The following is a 20,168-nucleotide window of genomic DNA, read 5'->3' as shown; positions in this document are numbered from 1 at the left end:
CACAAAAGGATAACTTTGTCCTGCTTTAAATCTTTGCAACCAAATGCGTGTGGCTCATGTGTAAACCGTTGTGCCAAAGTGCGCGCGCCAACCTCTCCGCCATCTCTGACGCACTTCACACGACTCGTATAAGTGAATTCACTTCGTCACTGAGCACCAATGATAGCAGCTCGAGTGCGCGGCACTCTGAGACCGGAGACCGTCATGCGTCTTCAGAGGAGCGAGGTGACGCTGGGCAGAAACACTGGCGTAAAGGGCTGTTTCTAAGCACTGATTGCTCTCACCATGGAGAGTTCCAACAACACCACAGAAATCCAAAACTGGAGTGGGAACACGACGCAAGTTAGTGAAGTTGCTCTGAGTTATCAGATAGTCGCCTCGCTTTTCCTGGGTGCGTTAATCCTGTTTGCTGTATTAGGAAACGCGTGTGTAATCGCTGCCATCGCCTTGGAGAGATCGCTTCAGAATGTGGCTAATTATCTCATCGGCTCCTTGGCCGTTACAGACCTCATGGTGTCGGTGCTGGTGCTACCCATGGCGGCCCTGTATCAGGTTCTGAACAAATGGACACTGGGACAGGAGATGTGCGACATATTCATCTCTCTAGACGTGTTGTGCTGCACATCTTCCATCCTGCACCTGTGCGCAATCGCTTTGGATAGGTATTGGGCCATCACTGATCCCATTGACTATGTGAATAAAAGGACCCCCAGAAGAGCGGCTATCTTGATCAGCCTCACTTGGCTAATAGGGTTTTCCATTTCGATTCCGCCCATGTTGGGTTGGAGGAAACCAGAGGACCGCGCAAATCCAGACGCGTGCACAATCAGCCAAGACCACGGTTACACCATCTACTCAACTTTTGGGGCTTTTTACATCCCGCTCATTCTCATGCTGGTACTATACGGGAAGATATTCAGGGCGGCGAGGTTTCGCATCAGAAAAACTGTCAAGAAATCAGAGAAAGCAAAAATATCGGATAAATGCCTGAACGTGTCTCCGGCGTTGTTTCCGAGGAAGGGGAACGGCGAGGTTAGCAAAACTTGGCGGCGAAGCGGCGTGGAGCCACAACCCAGCTCGTGCGTAAACGGAACGCTGAAGCATGCCGAGGACGGGGAATCGTTCGAGATTACAGAAGTTCACAACGTCTCCAAACACCACCTCGCCCTGCCTAACAACCCACAGCCGTGCTTCCAGAACAGAAACGAAAAAAACACGGAAGCGAAGCGCAAAGTGGCTCTGGCAAGAGAGCGCAAAACGGTGAAGACACTGGGAATCATTATGGGCACGTTCATTTTCTGCTGGCTGCCCTTTTTCATCGTGGCGCTTGTTTTGCCTTTCTGTGAAGGCTGTTACATGCCAGTGTGGCTGGGGGCGGTCATTAATTGGCTTGGATATTCCAACTCGCTTTTAAATCCTATCATATATGCTTACTTTAATAAAGACTTCCAAAATGCGTTTAAGAAAATTTTGAGATGCAAATGTATCAGACAATGAACTCTGAGGGACTGTCATCTCAAGAAAAGTTTTTTCTTTCTTAAAGAGCTGTTTACTGGATGCTGATATGCAGATGCTGATTGTGAAATAACTGGCCAAATGCATTCAGTCTGAAGGAATAGGGGCAGTACTGCACAAGAAGAGGTAGAGTTCTGTCCTTGTGTATTTGTTTATCTGTTAAATTTATCTGCTTCCACCACAAGACAATGTGTATCTTGTCGTTGAATGGATTCAGATGATTAGACTCTCAAAACACAATTATAAATGGGATCTGCGTTGTTGCATTCAACAATAAATCCCTGAACAAATGACTGATCTGCTTTCTCTGTATATTACAAAATGTACTATATGTAAGGGTAAGGCACCTTAATCTGAGCAAAGAGAAGTTTGTGGGATTGTAAGCACACGCGCACACACACACACACACACACACACACACACACACACACACACACACACACACACACACACGGCCCAGCAGATAATTTATTTGCTAAATGTAATGTGACTATTTCTTTAATTTCTGTTATTTTGAACAGAGTTTTTATTCAGTTAGATGGACTGACTGGAAATACCTTGAAATAAAAACATAAATCACAAAAACGGACTGTATTTAAATTATTGGAGGGGGGTTTATAGGGGAATTTAAATGGTAAGCTATACTATTCAGACTTACTGTACAACTGTAAGACTACTGAACTAATCTAAATCTAAATCAGATCTAAATGTGATTATTGTCAGGTCAGTTGTTAACATGACATAGGAATATTCTGGGTTAAGTACAAGTTAAGCTCAATCAACAGCATTTAGGGCATAATGTTGATTACCACACAAATTTATTTTGATTTGTCTGTCCTTTTCTTTCTTAAAAAAATAAAATAAAAGCAAAAATTGAGGTTACAGTGAGGCACTTACAGTGGAAGTGAATGGGGCCAATTTTTGGAGGGTTTAAAGGCAGAAATATGAAGCTTATAACTTTATAAAAGCACATACATTAATTCTTTTGTTAAAACTCATGTATTATTAGAGCTGTAAAATGGTTTAAATTGTAATTTTTACTGTCGTTTAAGAGGTTTGGGATTTGCTGATATTACAACATGAAAACAAAGTTGTAAAATTGGCTATAACTTTGCACAAAAATGTTAGTAAGTGATTTTATCACACTAAAATTATGTTAAGACATAACATAATATGTCTTGTGGCTATACTTTTGAAACAGTGAGTATTTTAACGTTAAAATATTGGCCCCCATTCCCTTCCATTGTAAGTGCCTCACTGTAACCTCGATTTTTGCTTCTTCTTTTTTTAAGAAAAGCAGGGACAAGTTGTAATTATTTTGTATGGGGATCAATATTATGCCACAAATGCTGTCCATTGAGCTTAACTTATATTGATTCTGGAATATTTCTTTAAGATTATGAAGAGAAACCTGATACCAACTGTAGCTTGTATCAAACTTGCTAAAATGTTTCATTTCTTTCTTTATCCTGGCAAATGCAGAAGTTTCTGCTAAGTGTCAGAGCATGTTTCATTTGCACATGGACTTAATTTAATATGTGTGATTAGCTGCCTTGTCTCATTCATATAGATCAACAATTAAATTAATACAAGAAAACAAACCAAAGTATTTTTTTCCATCAGATTTCAAAATAAAGCAAAGCATTTAATGTGTTGCACTGAGAAGACAAAGAATGTGTGTTAAATGGCAGTGACAGTTAGTATCAGGATTACTGTAGTTAGCCTCAAGCAAAGCTAGGCCAATACCCATGAGCCCTTTGCTGCTCTGATACTGCAGGCATGCTACGCTCCACCAAACGAGCAACACAGAAACTTTAAACCTGTAGCAAATTCAAAAGCAAAGCGCTTCAAGTGATTAAAAATTAAAAGCCTTCTGTAGTTTCTCAAAAAGGTTTTAAATACTCTAAGTCTGTGGAAAATAATATTTCAAAACACACCTCCTCTCCAGTTTTGATCTTGGTAGGAATCAGTTTATTTCATCCAATTCATCCTTTACATCTTTCCTGATTTATAATTCTTTAAATCTAGTGCTTGGTTCTTACAACCCTAATTCCAAAAAAGCTGGGACAGTATGCATAATGACAATAAAAACAAAAAGGAGTGATTTGTAAATTATATTCACCCTTTGCTATATTGAAAGCACTACAACTAAACATTATATGATGTGTTACCTTGTGAATTTCATTTTTTTTTTTTTTTTTTTTTTTTAAATGTACAGTAATTTCAAATCATATAATTGCAACACACTCAAAACAAGTTGGGACAGTCGAGTGTTTACCACTGTAAAACATAATTGTTTCTTCTAAAAACAGTTATTAAGCATTTAGGCACTGAAGACACAAGTTTGCTAAGTTTAAAAAGTGGAATTTTCACCCCTTCATCCATTATGCAGGTCTTCAGCTGCACAATTGTACGGGGTCTTCGTTGCCGTATTGTGCGCTTCATAGTGCACCACACATTCTCAATTGGAGATGTTCAGGACTGCAGGCAGGCCAATCTAGCACCTGCACTCTCTGCTTATTCGGCCAGTACATGGTTTGAAGTTGTCCTGCTGAAAATGCAGGGATGTCCCTGGAAAAGACGGTGCTAGATGGCAGTATATGCTGCTCCAAAATTTGTTCACATCTGTCTGCATTAATGGTGCCCTCACATGTGCGAGTTACCCATGCCATGGGCACTGACACACCCCTGGCCCATTCAGACACTGGCTTTTGGACCTGATGCTAATAACAGCTTAGGTGGCCCTTTTCCTCTTTGGCCCGGAGAACACGACGGCTGTGTTTTTCAAAAAAGATTTGCAATGTGGACTCATTGGACCAAAAAACATAGTTCCACTGTTCTACTTTCCATCTAAGATGAGACCGTGCCCAGAGAAGTCGGCAGCGCTTCTGGACAGTGTTGATGTAGGGCTTCTGCTTTGCATCAGTAAAGTCTTAACTTGCATCTGTGGATGCAGCGGCGAATGGTGTTGTCTAACAAAGGTTTACTAAAGTAATCCCAAGCCCATGTCCATGATATCCATTACAGATGAATGATGTTTTTTAAGACAGTGACGTCTGAGGGACCAGAGATCACGCGCATTCAGAAGTGGTTTACGTCTTGCCCTTTACGCACCGAGATTGGACCAGATTCCTTGAATCTTTTAACTATATTGTGCACTGTAGAGGGTGAAATGCCCAAAATCCTTCCAATTTGTCTTTGGGGAACATTGTTCTCAAAGTGCTGGATTATTTGCTGAAGCATTTGTTGGCAAATTGACAAGTCTCGAATGATCCTTGCTCTTGAAGGACTAGGCTGTTTTTGGAGGCTCCTTATAGACATGATTGCCTCACCTGTTAACATCTCCTGTTTCACATTGTGTCGTTATTTTAACAAATTGTCAAATTATTATTAGTCTTAAATTGCCCCTGTGTGTTGTAATCATCTGATTTGAAATTACTGTACTTTAAAAAATTTACAAAGTAAAACATCATATAATGTTTAGTTGTAAGGGTGAAAATAATTTAGAAATCACTACTTTTTGTTTTTATTAGCATTTTTCATACTGTCCCAACTTTTCTGGAATTGGGGTTGTAAATCTTCCAATCTTTTAGTGGAATATCACATGTGTCAAGTCAGTGATCTCATGGACAGTGTGATGGGAGAATTAATGGTGCAGAAATGTTACTTGAATAACATCCTAAAGCTGTACCAATGCAAAACCTTAGCAAGATATGCATCTTAGACAAAATAAATGGAAAAGGTTATATTGGACGTAATACTTATGATTTGTCAATTTCACATTTGTAAATGTACTTTGACTGACATACAGTACCTGCCATTTAACAAGTTCCAGGGGCTGACAGCATTATATAACTGGAGTCTTGACTAAGGATATTATGAATAAACTCACAGACATTGCATAATATTCTCTGTGAGAGTGAAAATCGTTGCTGACTCACACTGTGACTTTAACTAACTTTGGTTTGATTGGAAAGGTCCTTTACTTTCCAGTAGTAAGTATTTCTCCTCCTTGTGCCCTGGAATGAATTGAAATGGCTTTAAGCGACATTCACAAGGTGATTGTATAACCTAGAAATAACTATTAAAGTGTATAATTTGTGTGGAAAAAGAGTTCACTCTCACCCTCTGAAGAAAATCTCAGTCTGGAGACATCTAGTCTTTTAAGTTCTTTTTAGATTCTAAGTAGACATTTGCTCTTCAAAAGGAAGAAGAGATTAAGCAGTATGTTTGTAATGTCTTTATATAAAAAAGTAATATATTGCAAAGACCTGTGAATCGTGATTTTCTTCCACTTTAATGATTCTTTACTAGCTGGAAAGCATGAAATCAAAAGCATATAGGAAATAGTAGGGATAGTTCACCCAAAACTGAGGGTTTACTCACCCTCATGCCATCCCAGATGTGTATAACTTTCTTTCTTCTGCAGAACACAAATTATGATTTTAGAAGGATATTTCAGCTCTGTAGGTTCACACAATGCAAGTGAATGGGTGCCAAAATGTTGACACTCCAAAAAGCACATAAATGCAGCATAAAAGTAATCCATATGACTCCAATGGTTTAAACCATATCTTCGGAAGTGATATGATAGGTGTAAGTGAGAAACAGATCAATATTTAAGTCCTTTTTTGCTAGAAATTAGGAGTAGTGGGCAAGGTGCACAGCGAATGTGAATCACCAAAAACACAAGAAGAACAATGTGAAAATTAAAGTGGAGATTGACTGAGCAGGGAGGAGAATTTGTAGTAAAAAAGGACTTATATTGATCTGTTTCTCCCCCACACCTATCAAATCGCTTCTGAAGACATTGATTTCACCACTGGAATCTTATATATTACATTTATGCAGACTAAAATCTTCATTTGAGTTCAGCAGATGAAAGAAAGTCATACATATCTGGGATGGCATGAGGGTGAGTTAATGATAAGAGAATTTTCATTTTTGGGTGAACTATTCCTTTAAGCCACAAACTTTGTGTTGCAAGATAATTCCCTGACTTTATTTGTAATTGTGTACATGATACGTTGGGATAAAATAGAGCACACTGATGGATTTTACATCGCTTGACTGTAGCATATGGTCCTGTTGAATATTGAGTGGACTTATTACAGTAAGAGAACTGGACTCAATGTATTACTCTGGATTTGTAATTATTTGTTCAAAAGCATTTGATTTATTTTGTATAGTTTTACTTTTGGTATGGCATGCATTACCATGCTTGGAAGCTCATTGATCCTGAAGTGGATCCACTCTAAGATGAAAAATAGTACAGTTAAAGGTACAACAGCATCATTGAGGTTGGACCCTTAAGGAGACAAAAAGGTACTTTTTTTTAGATCCCAGAGGAACAAAGCACCTAAATATACCTTTAAAGGTACACGATAGGTCCTTAGCGTACAATTATTATAAATGTAAAATAGCATGTAAAATAGCGGTACAGAAAAAGTCCTCTTAAGGGTACCACCCCAGTAATGGGTGTTGTACCGTAGACACCACCATTATGTCTGGGAGTGGATCAATAATTCCATTTCTTGTTGTACAAAGCTGTTTGTAATCACAAAAAAAAAAAAAAAAAAAAAAAAATTATACCATTCTAACTTAGTATAAACAATATATATATATATATTAATTTGCTGTGTATTGACAACAAAATCGAATTATAAAGCTAGTCTTTCTCATTAAAAAAAATAAAATACACGTCTCATCAAAACAATACTTATTATAATTTTGATTTGATTGACCAGTTGTCAGACTCCTGTTTATTGGGGAGGTAAGAATATATTCCAGATATGAAATTACATCAGGGAAGAATACAAAGACTTATGCATTTGTCATTGGAGCTTTTATTTAAGTGCTGGTTTTGGAGTCAAACCAAAGAGCTTTAAGAGATCAAACTACCATATGAAAAATGAAAGTCCTCCGTGAGTCGCCACACAATTTCTTAAAAAAAATAAATAAATAAATAAATGAAATGTTATTCGAATGTTATTTCATTGAATGGACACATGGGACAGAACCCAAGATACGTTTTGCACAGGCAAAAAAGTTCTAGTTCATTACTGCTTCAGCTGTTTTGTTACAGGCTATACACATGTAACAGTTCAGTTTATGTGGGCATTATGGTGATCTGTTTGATTTCAGCCCTCTGGATACAGTACAAAAGAGGGAGAAGGGGCTAAATGAACACAAGCCAATGGCTGAGTAATGTGGTGACAGAGGCTGAAAGACACCAACTGAAACTATCAGTTGTCCTTATTTAAGCTTCGCTTTCATGACTCAATTTAAATAAACCGCAAATGTTTGCAATGCATACTGTCTTTAGTAAAATATTAGGTACATTTCTCTCTCTCTTTCTCTCTCTCTCTCTCTTGGATGAAATGAACTGAGCAATGACTTGAAAACAATGCAATGAGAAAAAGCTAAAAATCATTAGCAATAAAGAGCTTATAGAGACGTGCTGAGGTGCACAATAAAGTCATACGTTCCTGATTCCTTTCCGTTGGGGCCGCAGAGATCTTGTTTACCTGATAGCGTGCTCTGTCGATCCTGTTTTTCTTCAGCCTTATCTCAAATGAATGTTTGTACTGACTCGGCTGACATGTAATTGAAGTTTTAATGATGTTTAAATACATACTGTCTTATTAAAATGTTTGACAGATTTTCTTTGCTGTGTGCACTCACACTCTCTCTCTCTTGCTGCCCATGCTGACTGTTTGGCTGATGTGGATTGAGCCATCCATTTTCCTGCTCTGCTGCTGGCTCCATTAAATGAGTAATTCCATTAGTTACTTTCACACATTTGACCCAGTCATTTAAGATGCAGCAGAAGGTCTAGGCCACCACTAAAGCTTCTACTAGCCTGCAGCGAATTCCAGCCACCTCCCCTTAAGTGACGGTGGTTTGCTCAAAGAAGGTGCAGTGCATGTGAACATTAAAAGACGGTGAATGTAGAACACGGCGGAGACGTCGCTGATGAATAATCATAGCCCCAGTCCAAATAAGTTTATCTCACACTTCCTCATAATGCTTTGCAATTACATACAATTTCAGCAAAATATATAGTAAGTAATAATGTATTCAGGTAGCTACATTATTAAAATGTCCCAAAAGAACAAAGCATAATTTATTTATAAAACTGTAAAATGCCTTTTGAATGTTAAACAGACAAATGTTATTTTCAGGCTTAGAATAGTGGGGCTCAGGATCATCTTGTAAAAATCCACTTGTGATTGTGCTTCTATTTTACATTTTTCTATTTTAAAGGTATAGTTCACCCTAAAATTAACATTTTCTCTTCATTTACTCACTCTCAATCCATCCCAGTTGTGTATGACTTTCTTTCTTCTGCAGAACACAGACAAAGATTTTAGAAGAATATCTCAGCTCTGGAGGTCCATACAATGCAATTAAATGGTGGCCTGAACTTTGAAGCTCCAAAACGCATACGGTATAAAGGCATCATAAATGTAATTCATACTACTCAAGTGGTTAAATCCATGTCTTCAGAATGAAAGGAGTGGGAGAGAAACAGATCAATATTTATGTTCATTTTTTTACTATAAATCTCCATTTTCACTTACACATTATCCTTTTGTTTTTGGCAATTCACATTCTTCGTGCATATCGCCACCTACAGTCCTGGGCAGGGAGGATAATTAATAGTGAAAAAGGACTTAAATATGAATCTGTTTCTCATCCACACCTAACATATCGCTTTTGAAGACATGGATTAAAACACTGGAGTTGTATGAATTACTTTTATGTTGCCTTTATGTCCTTTTTGGTGCTTCAAAGTTCTGGCCACCATTCACTTGCATTGAATGGATCTACAGAGCTGAAATATTTTCTAAAAATTTCGTTTGTGTTCAGCAGAAGACAGAAAGTCTAACACATCTTGGATGGCACGAGGGTGAGTAAATAATGAGAGAATTTCCATTTTTGGTTGAAATAACCCTTTAATACTGTTTTTTAAATGACAAATTATATAAATAGCAAATCACTTTCACTAAAAGTACTATAATTGAACTGATCTGTGACCTCAAAATAGTGCAGAATATTACGCTTTTTAAAATAGAGTTTACATCATAATATTTCTTCCAGGTTTAAATTAGATTTTGAATACCATCTTTTCAGTGTGGACTGTGACTTTTGAACCTAACTGTGCAGGATTTATATACCTTTATATTTTTTTTTTTTACATATCACGCTAATAAGACCACTTTATTCTCAGTGTCTAATGAAATATAACTAGAAGTTCACAACTTGTATCACAATGACTCTAAGTAATTACTGAGGCAGCGGATTGTCTTATAATTACATGGTAATCTATTAAAATTGTCCACATGCAGTGTACAATGCTCAAATTATCTTTAGATCAGTAGCACCAAGAGCTATTCTCTGGTCATCTCTGTCAGATCAATTTTCAAAATGCACTGAAGGAGTATTGCACTTTATAAGACCACCTCTATGGCACCAAACCTCTCGTGGTGCACAGAAATGTCTGTAGCTTAAGCTGTGTGTCCCTTTTTGCCCCAATCACAAGAAATAATACACAGCTATTCTGGTACTTGTAGCCAGTGTGAGATGTGCTGGTCACCATGGAGATGGTCTAAAGATGAACCTTTGCAGTTCTAAGGGAGCAATTACCTGATGACATCAAAGCCCTTCAATAGCACAATAGAAGCATGCAGGACAGACAGGCTTCAAAAAATTAGTGTGACGATTCCCCTCATTTGCATGAAATTTCCACTCCCTGTCCACTGCACAGAGAGCAACAGCAGGATGCAAATCAAATGTGAAGAGTAAACAATGTTTGATGTACTTGGAAGTACATTTGTATTTCTGGGGAATGAGGTAATACATGCTAAATTTGCATTGGTATTAAGGCATTCCAGGAAGGCCAACAATGTACAGCTGTTCACATTGAAAAAGTCTGTGAGGGAAAAAAAAAGAGCATATTGTAGTGAGATTATGTGACAGTATACAATGACGTCCAGTGATGCTTGTGTATTGTTTATGTATTAAATCAAGGTACTACTAGGTAGTAGGTACTAGGTTTAAGTACAAGGTACTATTAATCGACATTTCCTCACAAATAGGAGAACAAATCAGAGGTAGTAAAACTTTGTTGATATGGGTTACTAAAAAGGTTGTAACAAGTTGTAAGTTTAGCAAGTATTTTTATTCTACTTATAATAAAAATAATAATAATAAATTCTATCATCACCTGTATGGCTTTCTTTGTTCTGTGGAACACAAAAGGAGATATTAGGCAGAATGTAAGTCTCAGATACCATTTACATTCGCAGCTAACATGCTGACTGAAGTTTGAAACAACATGAGGGTGAGTAAATGTTGACAGAATTTAATCTTAACTCAAGTACATGATTTGTGTACTTCGTACACCATATATTTCAGTCCTAAAAAAGGGGTCATCCAGGAACTGAGAGTCACTGAGTTGTGTCCATGGGGAAGACACTTAACCCTACGTTGCTCTAGGGGGGCTTTTCCCTGCAATTAGTGCACTGAAGTAATTTGGATGCAAATTGACTGCTTAATAAACTCTGGCTACTTTATAAAAAATAAAAAAAATAAATAAAAAATAAGGCATAATTGTTTATTACTATACAGCACTAATGATTGTCTCTCACCTTGCATAAGAAGAAACCAGCATTCAGGATAATCTTGTGTGTAAGTCACATTTTGGTGGGGCATTGTGCTGTACAGTAGCACTATACAGTATATTGTGTTCTCCCCATTAAATGAGACCTGCAGCATGTGCTCCAAGAGACATTTATAAAACATGAAAGAGAAGACACTTATAAGATCTTATTCATCTCTTGGTTGAACGCACTGCTTGTAATCAGAAACTCAGTATGTCTTACCGTGACTTGTCATCACTATATTGGAGGACCTTTAAATTAACAGAGTGTATTTTCCCAGGGCGTGCTGAGTGACTCCAGTCAGGCTTCCTAAGCAACCAATTGGCCCAGTTGCTAGGGTGGGTAGAGTCACATTGGGTTAACCTCCTCGTGGTCGCTATAATGTGGTTCTCGCTCTCGGTGGGGCGCATGGTGAGTTGTGCATGGATGCCGCGGAGAATAGCGTGAGGCCTCCACACACGCTAGGTTTCCGCGGTAATGCGCTCAACAAGCCATGTGATAAGATGCGTGGATTGATGGTCTCAGACGCGGAGGCAACTGAGATTCGTCCTCCACCACCTGGATTGAGGCGAGTCACTACGCCACCATGAGGACTTAGAGCGCATTGGGAATTGGGCATTCCAAATTGGGGAAAAAAGGGGAGAAAAGAAACGAGTGTATTTTCTGCCTCACTAGCATCACCCGATGGAATTGTAAAATAATTATTGTTTTCAAACAGGTTTCCTCGAACACACCCCCCATCTGCCATTGGGCTGGTCGGGATGCTCAAACAAGCAGAGAAATGTTTTGATAGTGCCACAGAGTCACAGTATTTTCACTTTTCAGAAAAATCAACAAATGCTTTATTTATAGATGTCTCTGCATTTTAAGCTGGAATAAAAAACAAATATTTAACAATAGAAAATTACACACTTCTGCTTTAACAAACAGAGCTGAACATACAAGTTCAATTGCTCAAGAGCCATACAAGACAAGCATTATGTTTTAAATATTCTTTACACTCTCTATATCATTCATATAGGACAGGGTCCCCTCCTAAACATATTGAGAATGGCTTTGCAAGACTGATTCTGATAAATATCAATAGAAAGAAATCTAATCATCTTTCAGTCAATTTTAAATTAGCTGCAATGTTTGCAATAATCCAATATTGGAGATATCTGCTGTCATGTAATGCATTTCTCAACTTCAGAGAGTGGGTTGTGGTCTTGGACTGGCCCCTTAATCCTTGCATGCCCTAGTTGTAGCTGCAATATCTCCCAGTGCAAACTCATACTGTGCACATACGTGTTACTACACTTGTTAGCTATCTGAGATCTCTCACATTCGTCCCCTGCTGTGACCTACTCTCAAGGTACTGAATCGGTCAATAAACCAAAGCCACACCTTAATCCTCCAATATCTATCCTTGCATTTGTTCAAAGAGTGATAATTAACTCTGCTTCACAATAAGAGGCAATGCAATTCTTTTCCTATAATCCTGTTGTTGTTCAAGGATGTTTTGTTCTGTATCCAACAGATAACATAGATCTCCTAGTAAGGCATTAGGCGTGAACTCAGTAATGTGCTAAAGTTTCATGCTAGAAGAATTTCATGCTTTTCAAATTTGCAGACACATAGTAATGGCAAATAACCTGTGAAGTTGTAATACAGCATGTCACATGCCTTTCCTACATGCCTTTGTTCTGTAAAAGCCTCTATATTTTAAACCTGGAAGCAGCAACTGCAATGTATACAGGATTATGATGATTACAGGCAACATAGGGACATCAAACTAACAAAATGCATAAACAGGGACAAGACTGAACAAATCAGTGCTTAGATAAAATCTAAATTATTAATGAGAATCTAGCTTCATTACTGATGTACCAAGTTAAAACAACAAAGAATCAGGTCTGTGACAATTAGTGACAAGCTACAGACTCAGATGCTTATGGTTCCAAATCATGACCTTCATAGCATTAACACTTTTCATGAAATAAACATAAATGAATAAAATAAGAGTGAAATATATTGTCTATCAAACACACTAAAACATTTCATATTAATACGAATAAATCAATATACGGGATAGTAGACATGTCCTGCAGGGTGACATGCTTTACTCCATCTAAAATTATTTTAAACACCATTTTGCGAATTCTTTTTTATTTATTATACATGTGGCTTTTATGCAGCTTCATATTATTTTATGACTAAATACTTTTATTTCAGTTCATTTGTCACACCACAGGACAATTCACTGTAAAATTAAATGAAACTAGTGAAAACAAAAAGATGATTAAAAATGATGACCAGTTATGTTACAATATACACATTTTCCATTATACATTCATTTAATTATTTACCTAAAATCTTGGTGTTGATAACAACAACAAAAAAGTCCATGGAAAACCTATGACTCCACTACTCATATACAAAGAATAATATAACATATTGTCTTACATTTCAATTTGGCCAGAGATGACTTTTTCTACTAGATTTCATTTTAGATAATGAAGACTGTCTTCATATTCCATTAGTCACCATGAAAGATCACCATGAATGGTCCACTAACGTCCCAACCTGATTCACTTTCAGGACTTCAAACCATTCTATCACACAGCTGGAAGACAATAAACTGATTGAAAATATATCATGTTTGTGTCTGCAATTACTAAATATAGGGGTTTGGATTGATTTACCATGTAAATCAATTCACTTGAAACCACTTGAGGAGGCCATTAAAGAGCAGGTCTTATCACTTCAGCTCTTATCAGGGATACTCCATTTTGAGTGCATCGACAACAACACAACCACTTCTTAACAGAACTTGATTTTTAGAGAGAGTATTCCTGCTCCCAGGAGAGCACTCACAGAAACTCAACTAAAGCATGTGTGTTCAGGCAATATTATAGAGCTGTTTGGTTTGTAGTCTAAAAACCTGGAAGAGAATTAGCATTTTCAAACCTCTTGTGAATTTCCAATGGATTTTTAGAATAGTGGTTTTCGATGTATGAGTAAAATGAGGTAAACTCACATACATACTTATGACATGTAACTAATTGGACAACTGTTTCCAGATTGGCCTACAAATTGACATAATGAATGTCTTTCCTGAAAATTCTTAATGGTCTTGCCACACCTATATTTAAACAGTTCATTAATAAATGACAGGAAAAGTCCCAAGGGCTAGTGAAAGGAGTGACTGTAAAATATTTTTAAGGGAGCTTTTGGTCAATTAGCTTTTGCTTTCAGAACAAACCATGATTGTAATGGACATCCTGCTGATTTGAAAGATCTAACAAGTCTGGTTATTATCAAACCAGAATTGCCAACATGGTACTTAAAGTTGCACTCAGTAACTTTTTGCTTGTGTCATTTTGGACTTACAGTGACACCTAGTGGTGTGGATGCAGCATCATTCAAAATCAATAGTTTTCAGTTACAGATGCCTTTGTAGAAATTTACTCTTTACATTCAGCCATGATTCATTTAAAGTGAAAGTGTCCATTAACAAGACGGTTACTGAGATTAAGTGAGTAGTATTCAGCTGGTCATGTGATTTTAAAATAGCAGCCCCCATGAGGGCGCCCCGCCCCATGTAGAATAAAACAGCTTTTACAAGGTTACTGATATGACTACAGTCCTCATCTCACTTTTTTAATGGGGAAAAAATTACTGAGTTCACCTTTAATGCCTGCGGTATTGTCTTAGGGATCTTATATATGTACTGTGTTTTTTTTAATTTATTTAATATTTTTAGGATTTGTTGGTGATTGTCAATTGATTGTTGTTTTTGATTTTTATGGGGATTTATTAGTATTGTTATTATTTATAGTGTGAATAGACTGTAGTGTAGTATCTTGTGATTTTGTACTTTGACATCAACCTGCCCAGGGACAGCAGATGAAAATTAGTCATTCTGGTTAAATTTGACAAATTTACATCAGTTGGATATATATTAATGTGTATTTCCCCCTGACGTATAAAAAACAAACAAATAAATAAATAAAATAAAAATCCATTACAATGGAGAAATGGAAAGTAATTAAAGGTGTAGGGAGTTTTTTTTTTTTTTTTCAGTGTTTAAATACTTTCCCTTTCCCATTTTAATGTGCAGAAATAACTACATGTAAGCTAACTGTAGGTTGACTTCCTGATGAGTGTAAAAAAGTTTGGGTTGGGACTGCCTTTATGTCTGAACAATTGTAGACAGGGATGGGGTTGAGTGCTTGGAAAACCTGTTTTGAAAAAATCATTCTTTATATAATGCCATTTAGTTCTGTTAGTGGCCCAAAATTGACACCACTTTTCATGTTTAAGGCACAGGATCATTTATACTTGAGTGTGAATGTCACATAGGCTGCGTTCATATTCCAATATTGCAATATTCAGCATTTTCAGATCTGTGAATAGTGTAACAGTAATGCTAAAAGCTATACATATACATTATAGGTACTGTATGTTTCAAATGGAAACCTTCAATGCAGTGGCTCATTTCCATTCATTTTTGTCCTCATAGTATTGCACTTTATTGAATAAATTTTCTGTTTGAAGCTGTCAAGTAGTTTCACCCCCAAGTCAATTCCATGATCCCATGATCATTACGGGATTCTTTGGGATTCCAATCACATTCATTTATTCCATTTCTTGCTCTGTTCCGAGTCACTGGGCCTTGTTCACTCATTCTTTGTAGTCTATCCTTTTAAGAGGTAAGAGTCCCCCTTGTGAGTTCCTTGGCCTGAAGCTCAAAAAGTAAAGAGCCTTTAAAGGTGGCAGAGAGTGAGGAAATCTGGGCAAAGAGAAATGTCGCTGTATGGAGGGCAGTAGACAAAAAGAGAAAGGGAGTGAAAACTAGAGGAAATGAAGAACCAAACCCTGATTAGAACTGAGAAAAGATTCTTTAAGCATGATTAAATGTTGTTCCTTTCTTCCTTCCTCACTAACTAAAGTACTATTGCAAATTCACTTAGAAGCTTGCTCTATTAAAACCTTACCAGACCACTGTAAATAAATAAATAAATAAAACAGAGTAAGATTGAAAATCCTTAGGAATAGTTTATATGATTAAAAAAAAGCTACAATTATTGATTGACTACTTGTTGAAATGTTGAACTACAGCCTACTGAAAAGTACATTTTTAAGATTGCTGCCATTTTTCTATCACAAAAGTTTTGGGGATGGAGAAGAAAATGCTAAATACAATTTTAAAACAGTGGTATCGGCAGAGAGAGATTCAAATTGTAAATATTTTTCAGCAAAATCTGTAGCTATGATACATTTCATAGTGTGAGCTGCGGTTATATGTAGTTTTAACACGCAAAAAGAAGAATTGGTATTATTTAATTGCTTTAAACTTGTTGCAATTTTGCTGCAGTGGGTCTTGGGAGTTAATGGGAATTACATCAATACTATGTAAGCTGTTTCACAAAAGAATTACTTATTAAGTAAATGTTGTTAATTAGCATTACTCAGTACTTATGTAACTGCATTCTTACATGTAGACTAATGTAAAGACATGACCACATTAAATTTTGAATAAAGAAGGAATAGTGGGAGGACACTGTGGGTGTAAGAAAGAAAAAAGAATGAAGTACTTCACCCTGCAATGAAAGAGCACTGCGTAGATCACTCTTGATACCTGTCAAAATTGAAAAAGAAAACACACAAAATGGGCTTTAAAATGAGCAAAGAATACTGTGAGCACTCAGAGACTTTGAAAAAACACAATAAAAGGCTTCACAGTCAGTAATGTAATGAAATAACACCCTTCTGCACCAAGAACACATTGCTACCTTTGAGGTATTTTTGAGCTGTAACGACCACTTTAATAGTGCAGACATCATTTGAATAAGACTGTCCTTATAGGCGCAAAATAAATAGTGTCATTTTAATATGTATAATATGGTTGGCTACCTGCCTTTGTCTTTTTCTTTGGTTCATAGATGGTATAATTCACTTCTTTGCTTTAAAACAGGAAACTGCTTTGGAAGACACATTATGTATTAGGAAACAGGCCTGTCCAAATCCATTTTAATCTTTGTGATTTAAGCATTCATCTCTGAAATTAGGTAAACCCAGCTTTCACCTTGGCAAAACAGACTTATTTCAGGATTTGTGTAAAATCCCTTTGCAGTCATGTTCAATTGCATGCAAATTTGTATACTTAAGGCATCCTGAACATCCTGCTTAAAATTTAAGGACCATAAAGACAGCAAGAATCAACCTAGCAAATAGATAATATTTGCTTTTTGAGTTTCCTGTTATTTACTGAACAGGGGTACAAGAAAGAATGCATGTACATGTGTGTAATTGGCAGACACTCACCCAAAGCGACACACAGAGCATTCAAATTTCCCATTATTTCACTATGTGCCTAAAGGTATTTGGACACTTTTAGACATTTAAGTCACACTTAAGAATGTATGAATTTTGTTGCATTAGATAAAAATGATCAAATCAAGTCTGCACACAAATTATGCTAGATGTTCTGGATCATACATTTAATCATTTATTTAATGTTTTAATGCTTAGTAATGGCTAACATTTATATAACTAGTCATTTTGTTTTCATTCTGATACAGTTAAATTCAGTTAAATGCAATGCTTAAATTATCACACTCAGCTAGACTCCTGAAACCTCTCATCTTGTGATCGCTTGGCAATGTCTGTTATTTTTCTAATCATTTATGTATTATTGCTTGTTCTGCTATATAGTAATGTAATATTTGAACCCTTTAAAAAACTAAACATGAAAAAACTCATATTAGTGCTTTGCTGCCAGAGATTACAAGTAGTTATTTTATATCTTCATCCTTTTGCTCCAGTTTCACTCTATTTCAACATATTAATCGTGGTGTTGACATTCATCCACAAGCCTATATGTTGGAAGGAGTTTATAAATCAGTCTAACTGAGGAAAGGGTCTTAGTTTACTTTTTGTTGTCGGAATGTTATCCTGCTTTTTATATTAGCCTGCTTTTAACCAACTGGTCCCAAATTTTAGTGGCTGTATGAAGTCAGTTTCCCTCAATATCTCACAGATGTGCTAGCAGAGTAACCACAAGTGAAGTTCACCACTAACTATAAAAATCATTTTGCAAAAATTTATAGGTGATTCTATGAGACGTTCTATGAGGTTCTATGAAGTTGCATATTTCACCAAAATTGACATCCAGAAAGTGCCCAAATTCTTTTATCTGCAATATAAAACTTAAACTTCTTTTGTCAAATGTTTTGCTTTAAAAGCATTCATGTGCTTTCAGTATTTTTAAATACTTCAATATAAATCATTATATAGTATAGATCATTATATTTTGTATATAATGTAATGGCAGTTAGACTTCTTTAAGTGTCTGAAGTGTCCAAATATGTTTTGGGGCCATTATATCCACACACACACACACACACACACACACACACACAAACATTCAGTATATTTACATCTATATATTTCCATTTCCAGACAGAAATGAATGCCAATTCTGTATAAAATGGTAACTTGCAATTGTTACCTTAAGGAGCTATTTTCGACTTTCGCTTTGTTGGTGTATCCTAATGTATTCAGGTAGATTTAGTGTTGTAAAATAACATATATGGCTTGAATAAAACCAGTTAAATCAGATGTTACTACATAAAACACATTCGATATATTACATGACAAAACAGTTTTTCCAGTGTGCATAATGAAAAGACTCTTACTTTTGAAATGTATTCCACTACAGATTACAGAATACATGCTGTAAAATGTAATTTGTAACATATTCCGTTAGATTACTCAAGGTCAGTAACGTATTCTAAATACTTTGGATTACTTCTTCAGCACTGGTAGATTTTTTTCACTTGTTTTGATTGTAAAAACTCTGCCAGTACAGTAAGACAAAATACACATGTTAAAGATACATTCTCTGAAAAACCTAAATATCTTATGCAGTGTTGATTCTAAGATAAATCAAACTGATCTTGTTTTAAGGATTTTTAGATATTTTTACAGGAAAACAATACAAAAATTATTATCAAGAATACGATTTTTGCCCTAATATCAAAGGTCTTACTAGAAAAAAGAAATTATGATCCAATGTGAATTTTCTTGATAAAAAACTATGATTGTGATTGGTAACATGTGCATGTAAAATGTCTAGAAATAGCATTTTAGCTTAGCGTAAAGCATCCTGGTTACTTGCGTAACCTCCATTCTCTGATGGAGGGAACGAGACGTTGTGTCGATGTAGTGACACTAGGGGTCACTTTTGGGAGCCCGAGACACCTCTGGTCTTTGATTAAAGGCCAATAAAAATTGGCGGGTGGTATTTGCATGCCACTCCCTCGGACATACGGGTATAAAAGGAGCTGGTATCCAACCACTCATTCAGGTTTTATGCTGAAGAGCCAAGACAAGGTCCGGCCATTTCAGCGGGTAGTTCAGCGTTGTGGCAGGAGGGACACAACGTCTCGTTCCCTCCATCAGGGAACGGAGGTTACACAAGTAACCATGACGTTCCCTATCTGTCACTCACTCGACGTTGTGTTGATGTAGTGACACTAGGGGTCCCTATACGAAACGCCACAACTGGCTGAACTGTGTTACGTGAACTGGCGGGCAGACCACTGTGTGCCTCGTAGCCAGCACACCAGGCCCAGGACATGTAACCTCCCCCAATATAGTTATGAGTGTCGAACGGCCCTTTGGGGACAAGTCGACTACCCAAAAGATAGACACAGGCTAACCCAATCGTGGCCTCTTTTCCCCTTCTTTTTTTCCTTATCTTCTTTTTCCCCACTCCCTAAAAAAGAAGGGGGAGTATCCGACTGGGCCGCCAGGTCTAGTTAGGGGGTGTCCCTCCCAAGGGGAGGACACTGTGGAGACCACACCTCGCCCAACGAGAGGGGGGGATATTTAAGTGGAAAAAATACATCACATGGTCTTGACAACCATGTGGAGAGTCTCAAGGTAGCCAATGGGGGTGGAGTTACTACAAACATGGAGACTGTGGCAGAGGGGCTCTGC

General features: G+C 37.0%; 1 protein-coding gene across 1 annotated transcript; it reads left to right on the top strand.

Moving 5' to 3' along the window:
* Nucleotides 1–206: 206 nt before the first annotated feature.
* On the top strand, nt 207–1,959 carry LOC127424381 (5-hydroxytryptamine receptor 1A-alpha-like). Its single transcript, XM_051669534.1, has one exon. The coding sequence runs from the start codon at nt 286–288 to the stop codon at nt 1,495–1,497; it is 1,212 nt and encodes a 403-aa protein (XP_051525494.1). The 5' UTR covers nt 207–285; the 3' UTR covers nt 1,498–1,959.
* Nucleotides 1,960–20,168: the final 18,209 nt, after the last annotated feature.

Source organism: Myxocyprinus asiaticus, chromosome 33, assembly GCF_019703515.2.
Source record: "Myxocyprinus asiaticus isolate MX2 ecotype Aquarium Trade chromosome 33, UBuf_Myxa_2, whole genome shotgun sequence".
Taxonomy (NCBI): Eukaryota; Metazoa; Chordata; class Actinopteri; order Cypriniformes; family Catostomidae; genus Myxocyprinus; species Myxocyprinus asiaticus.
The sequence above is the reverse complement of the archived record's forward strand: the minus strand, read 5'-3'. Positions and strand labels throughout refer to the sequence as shown.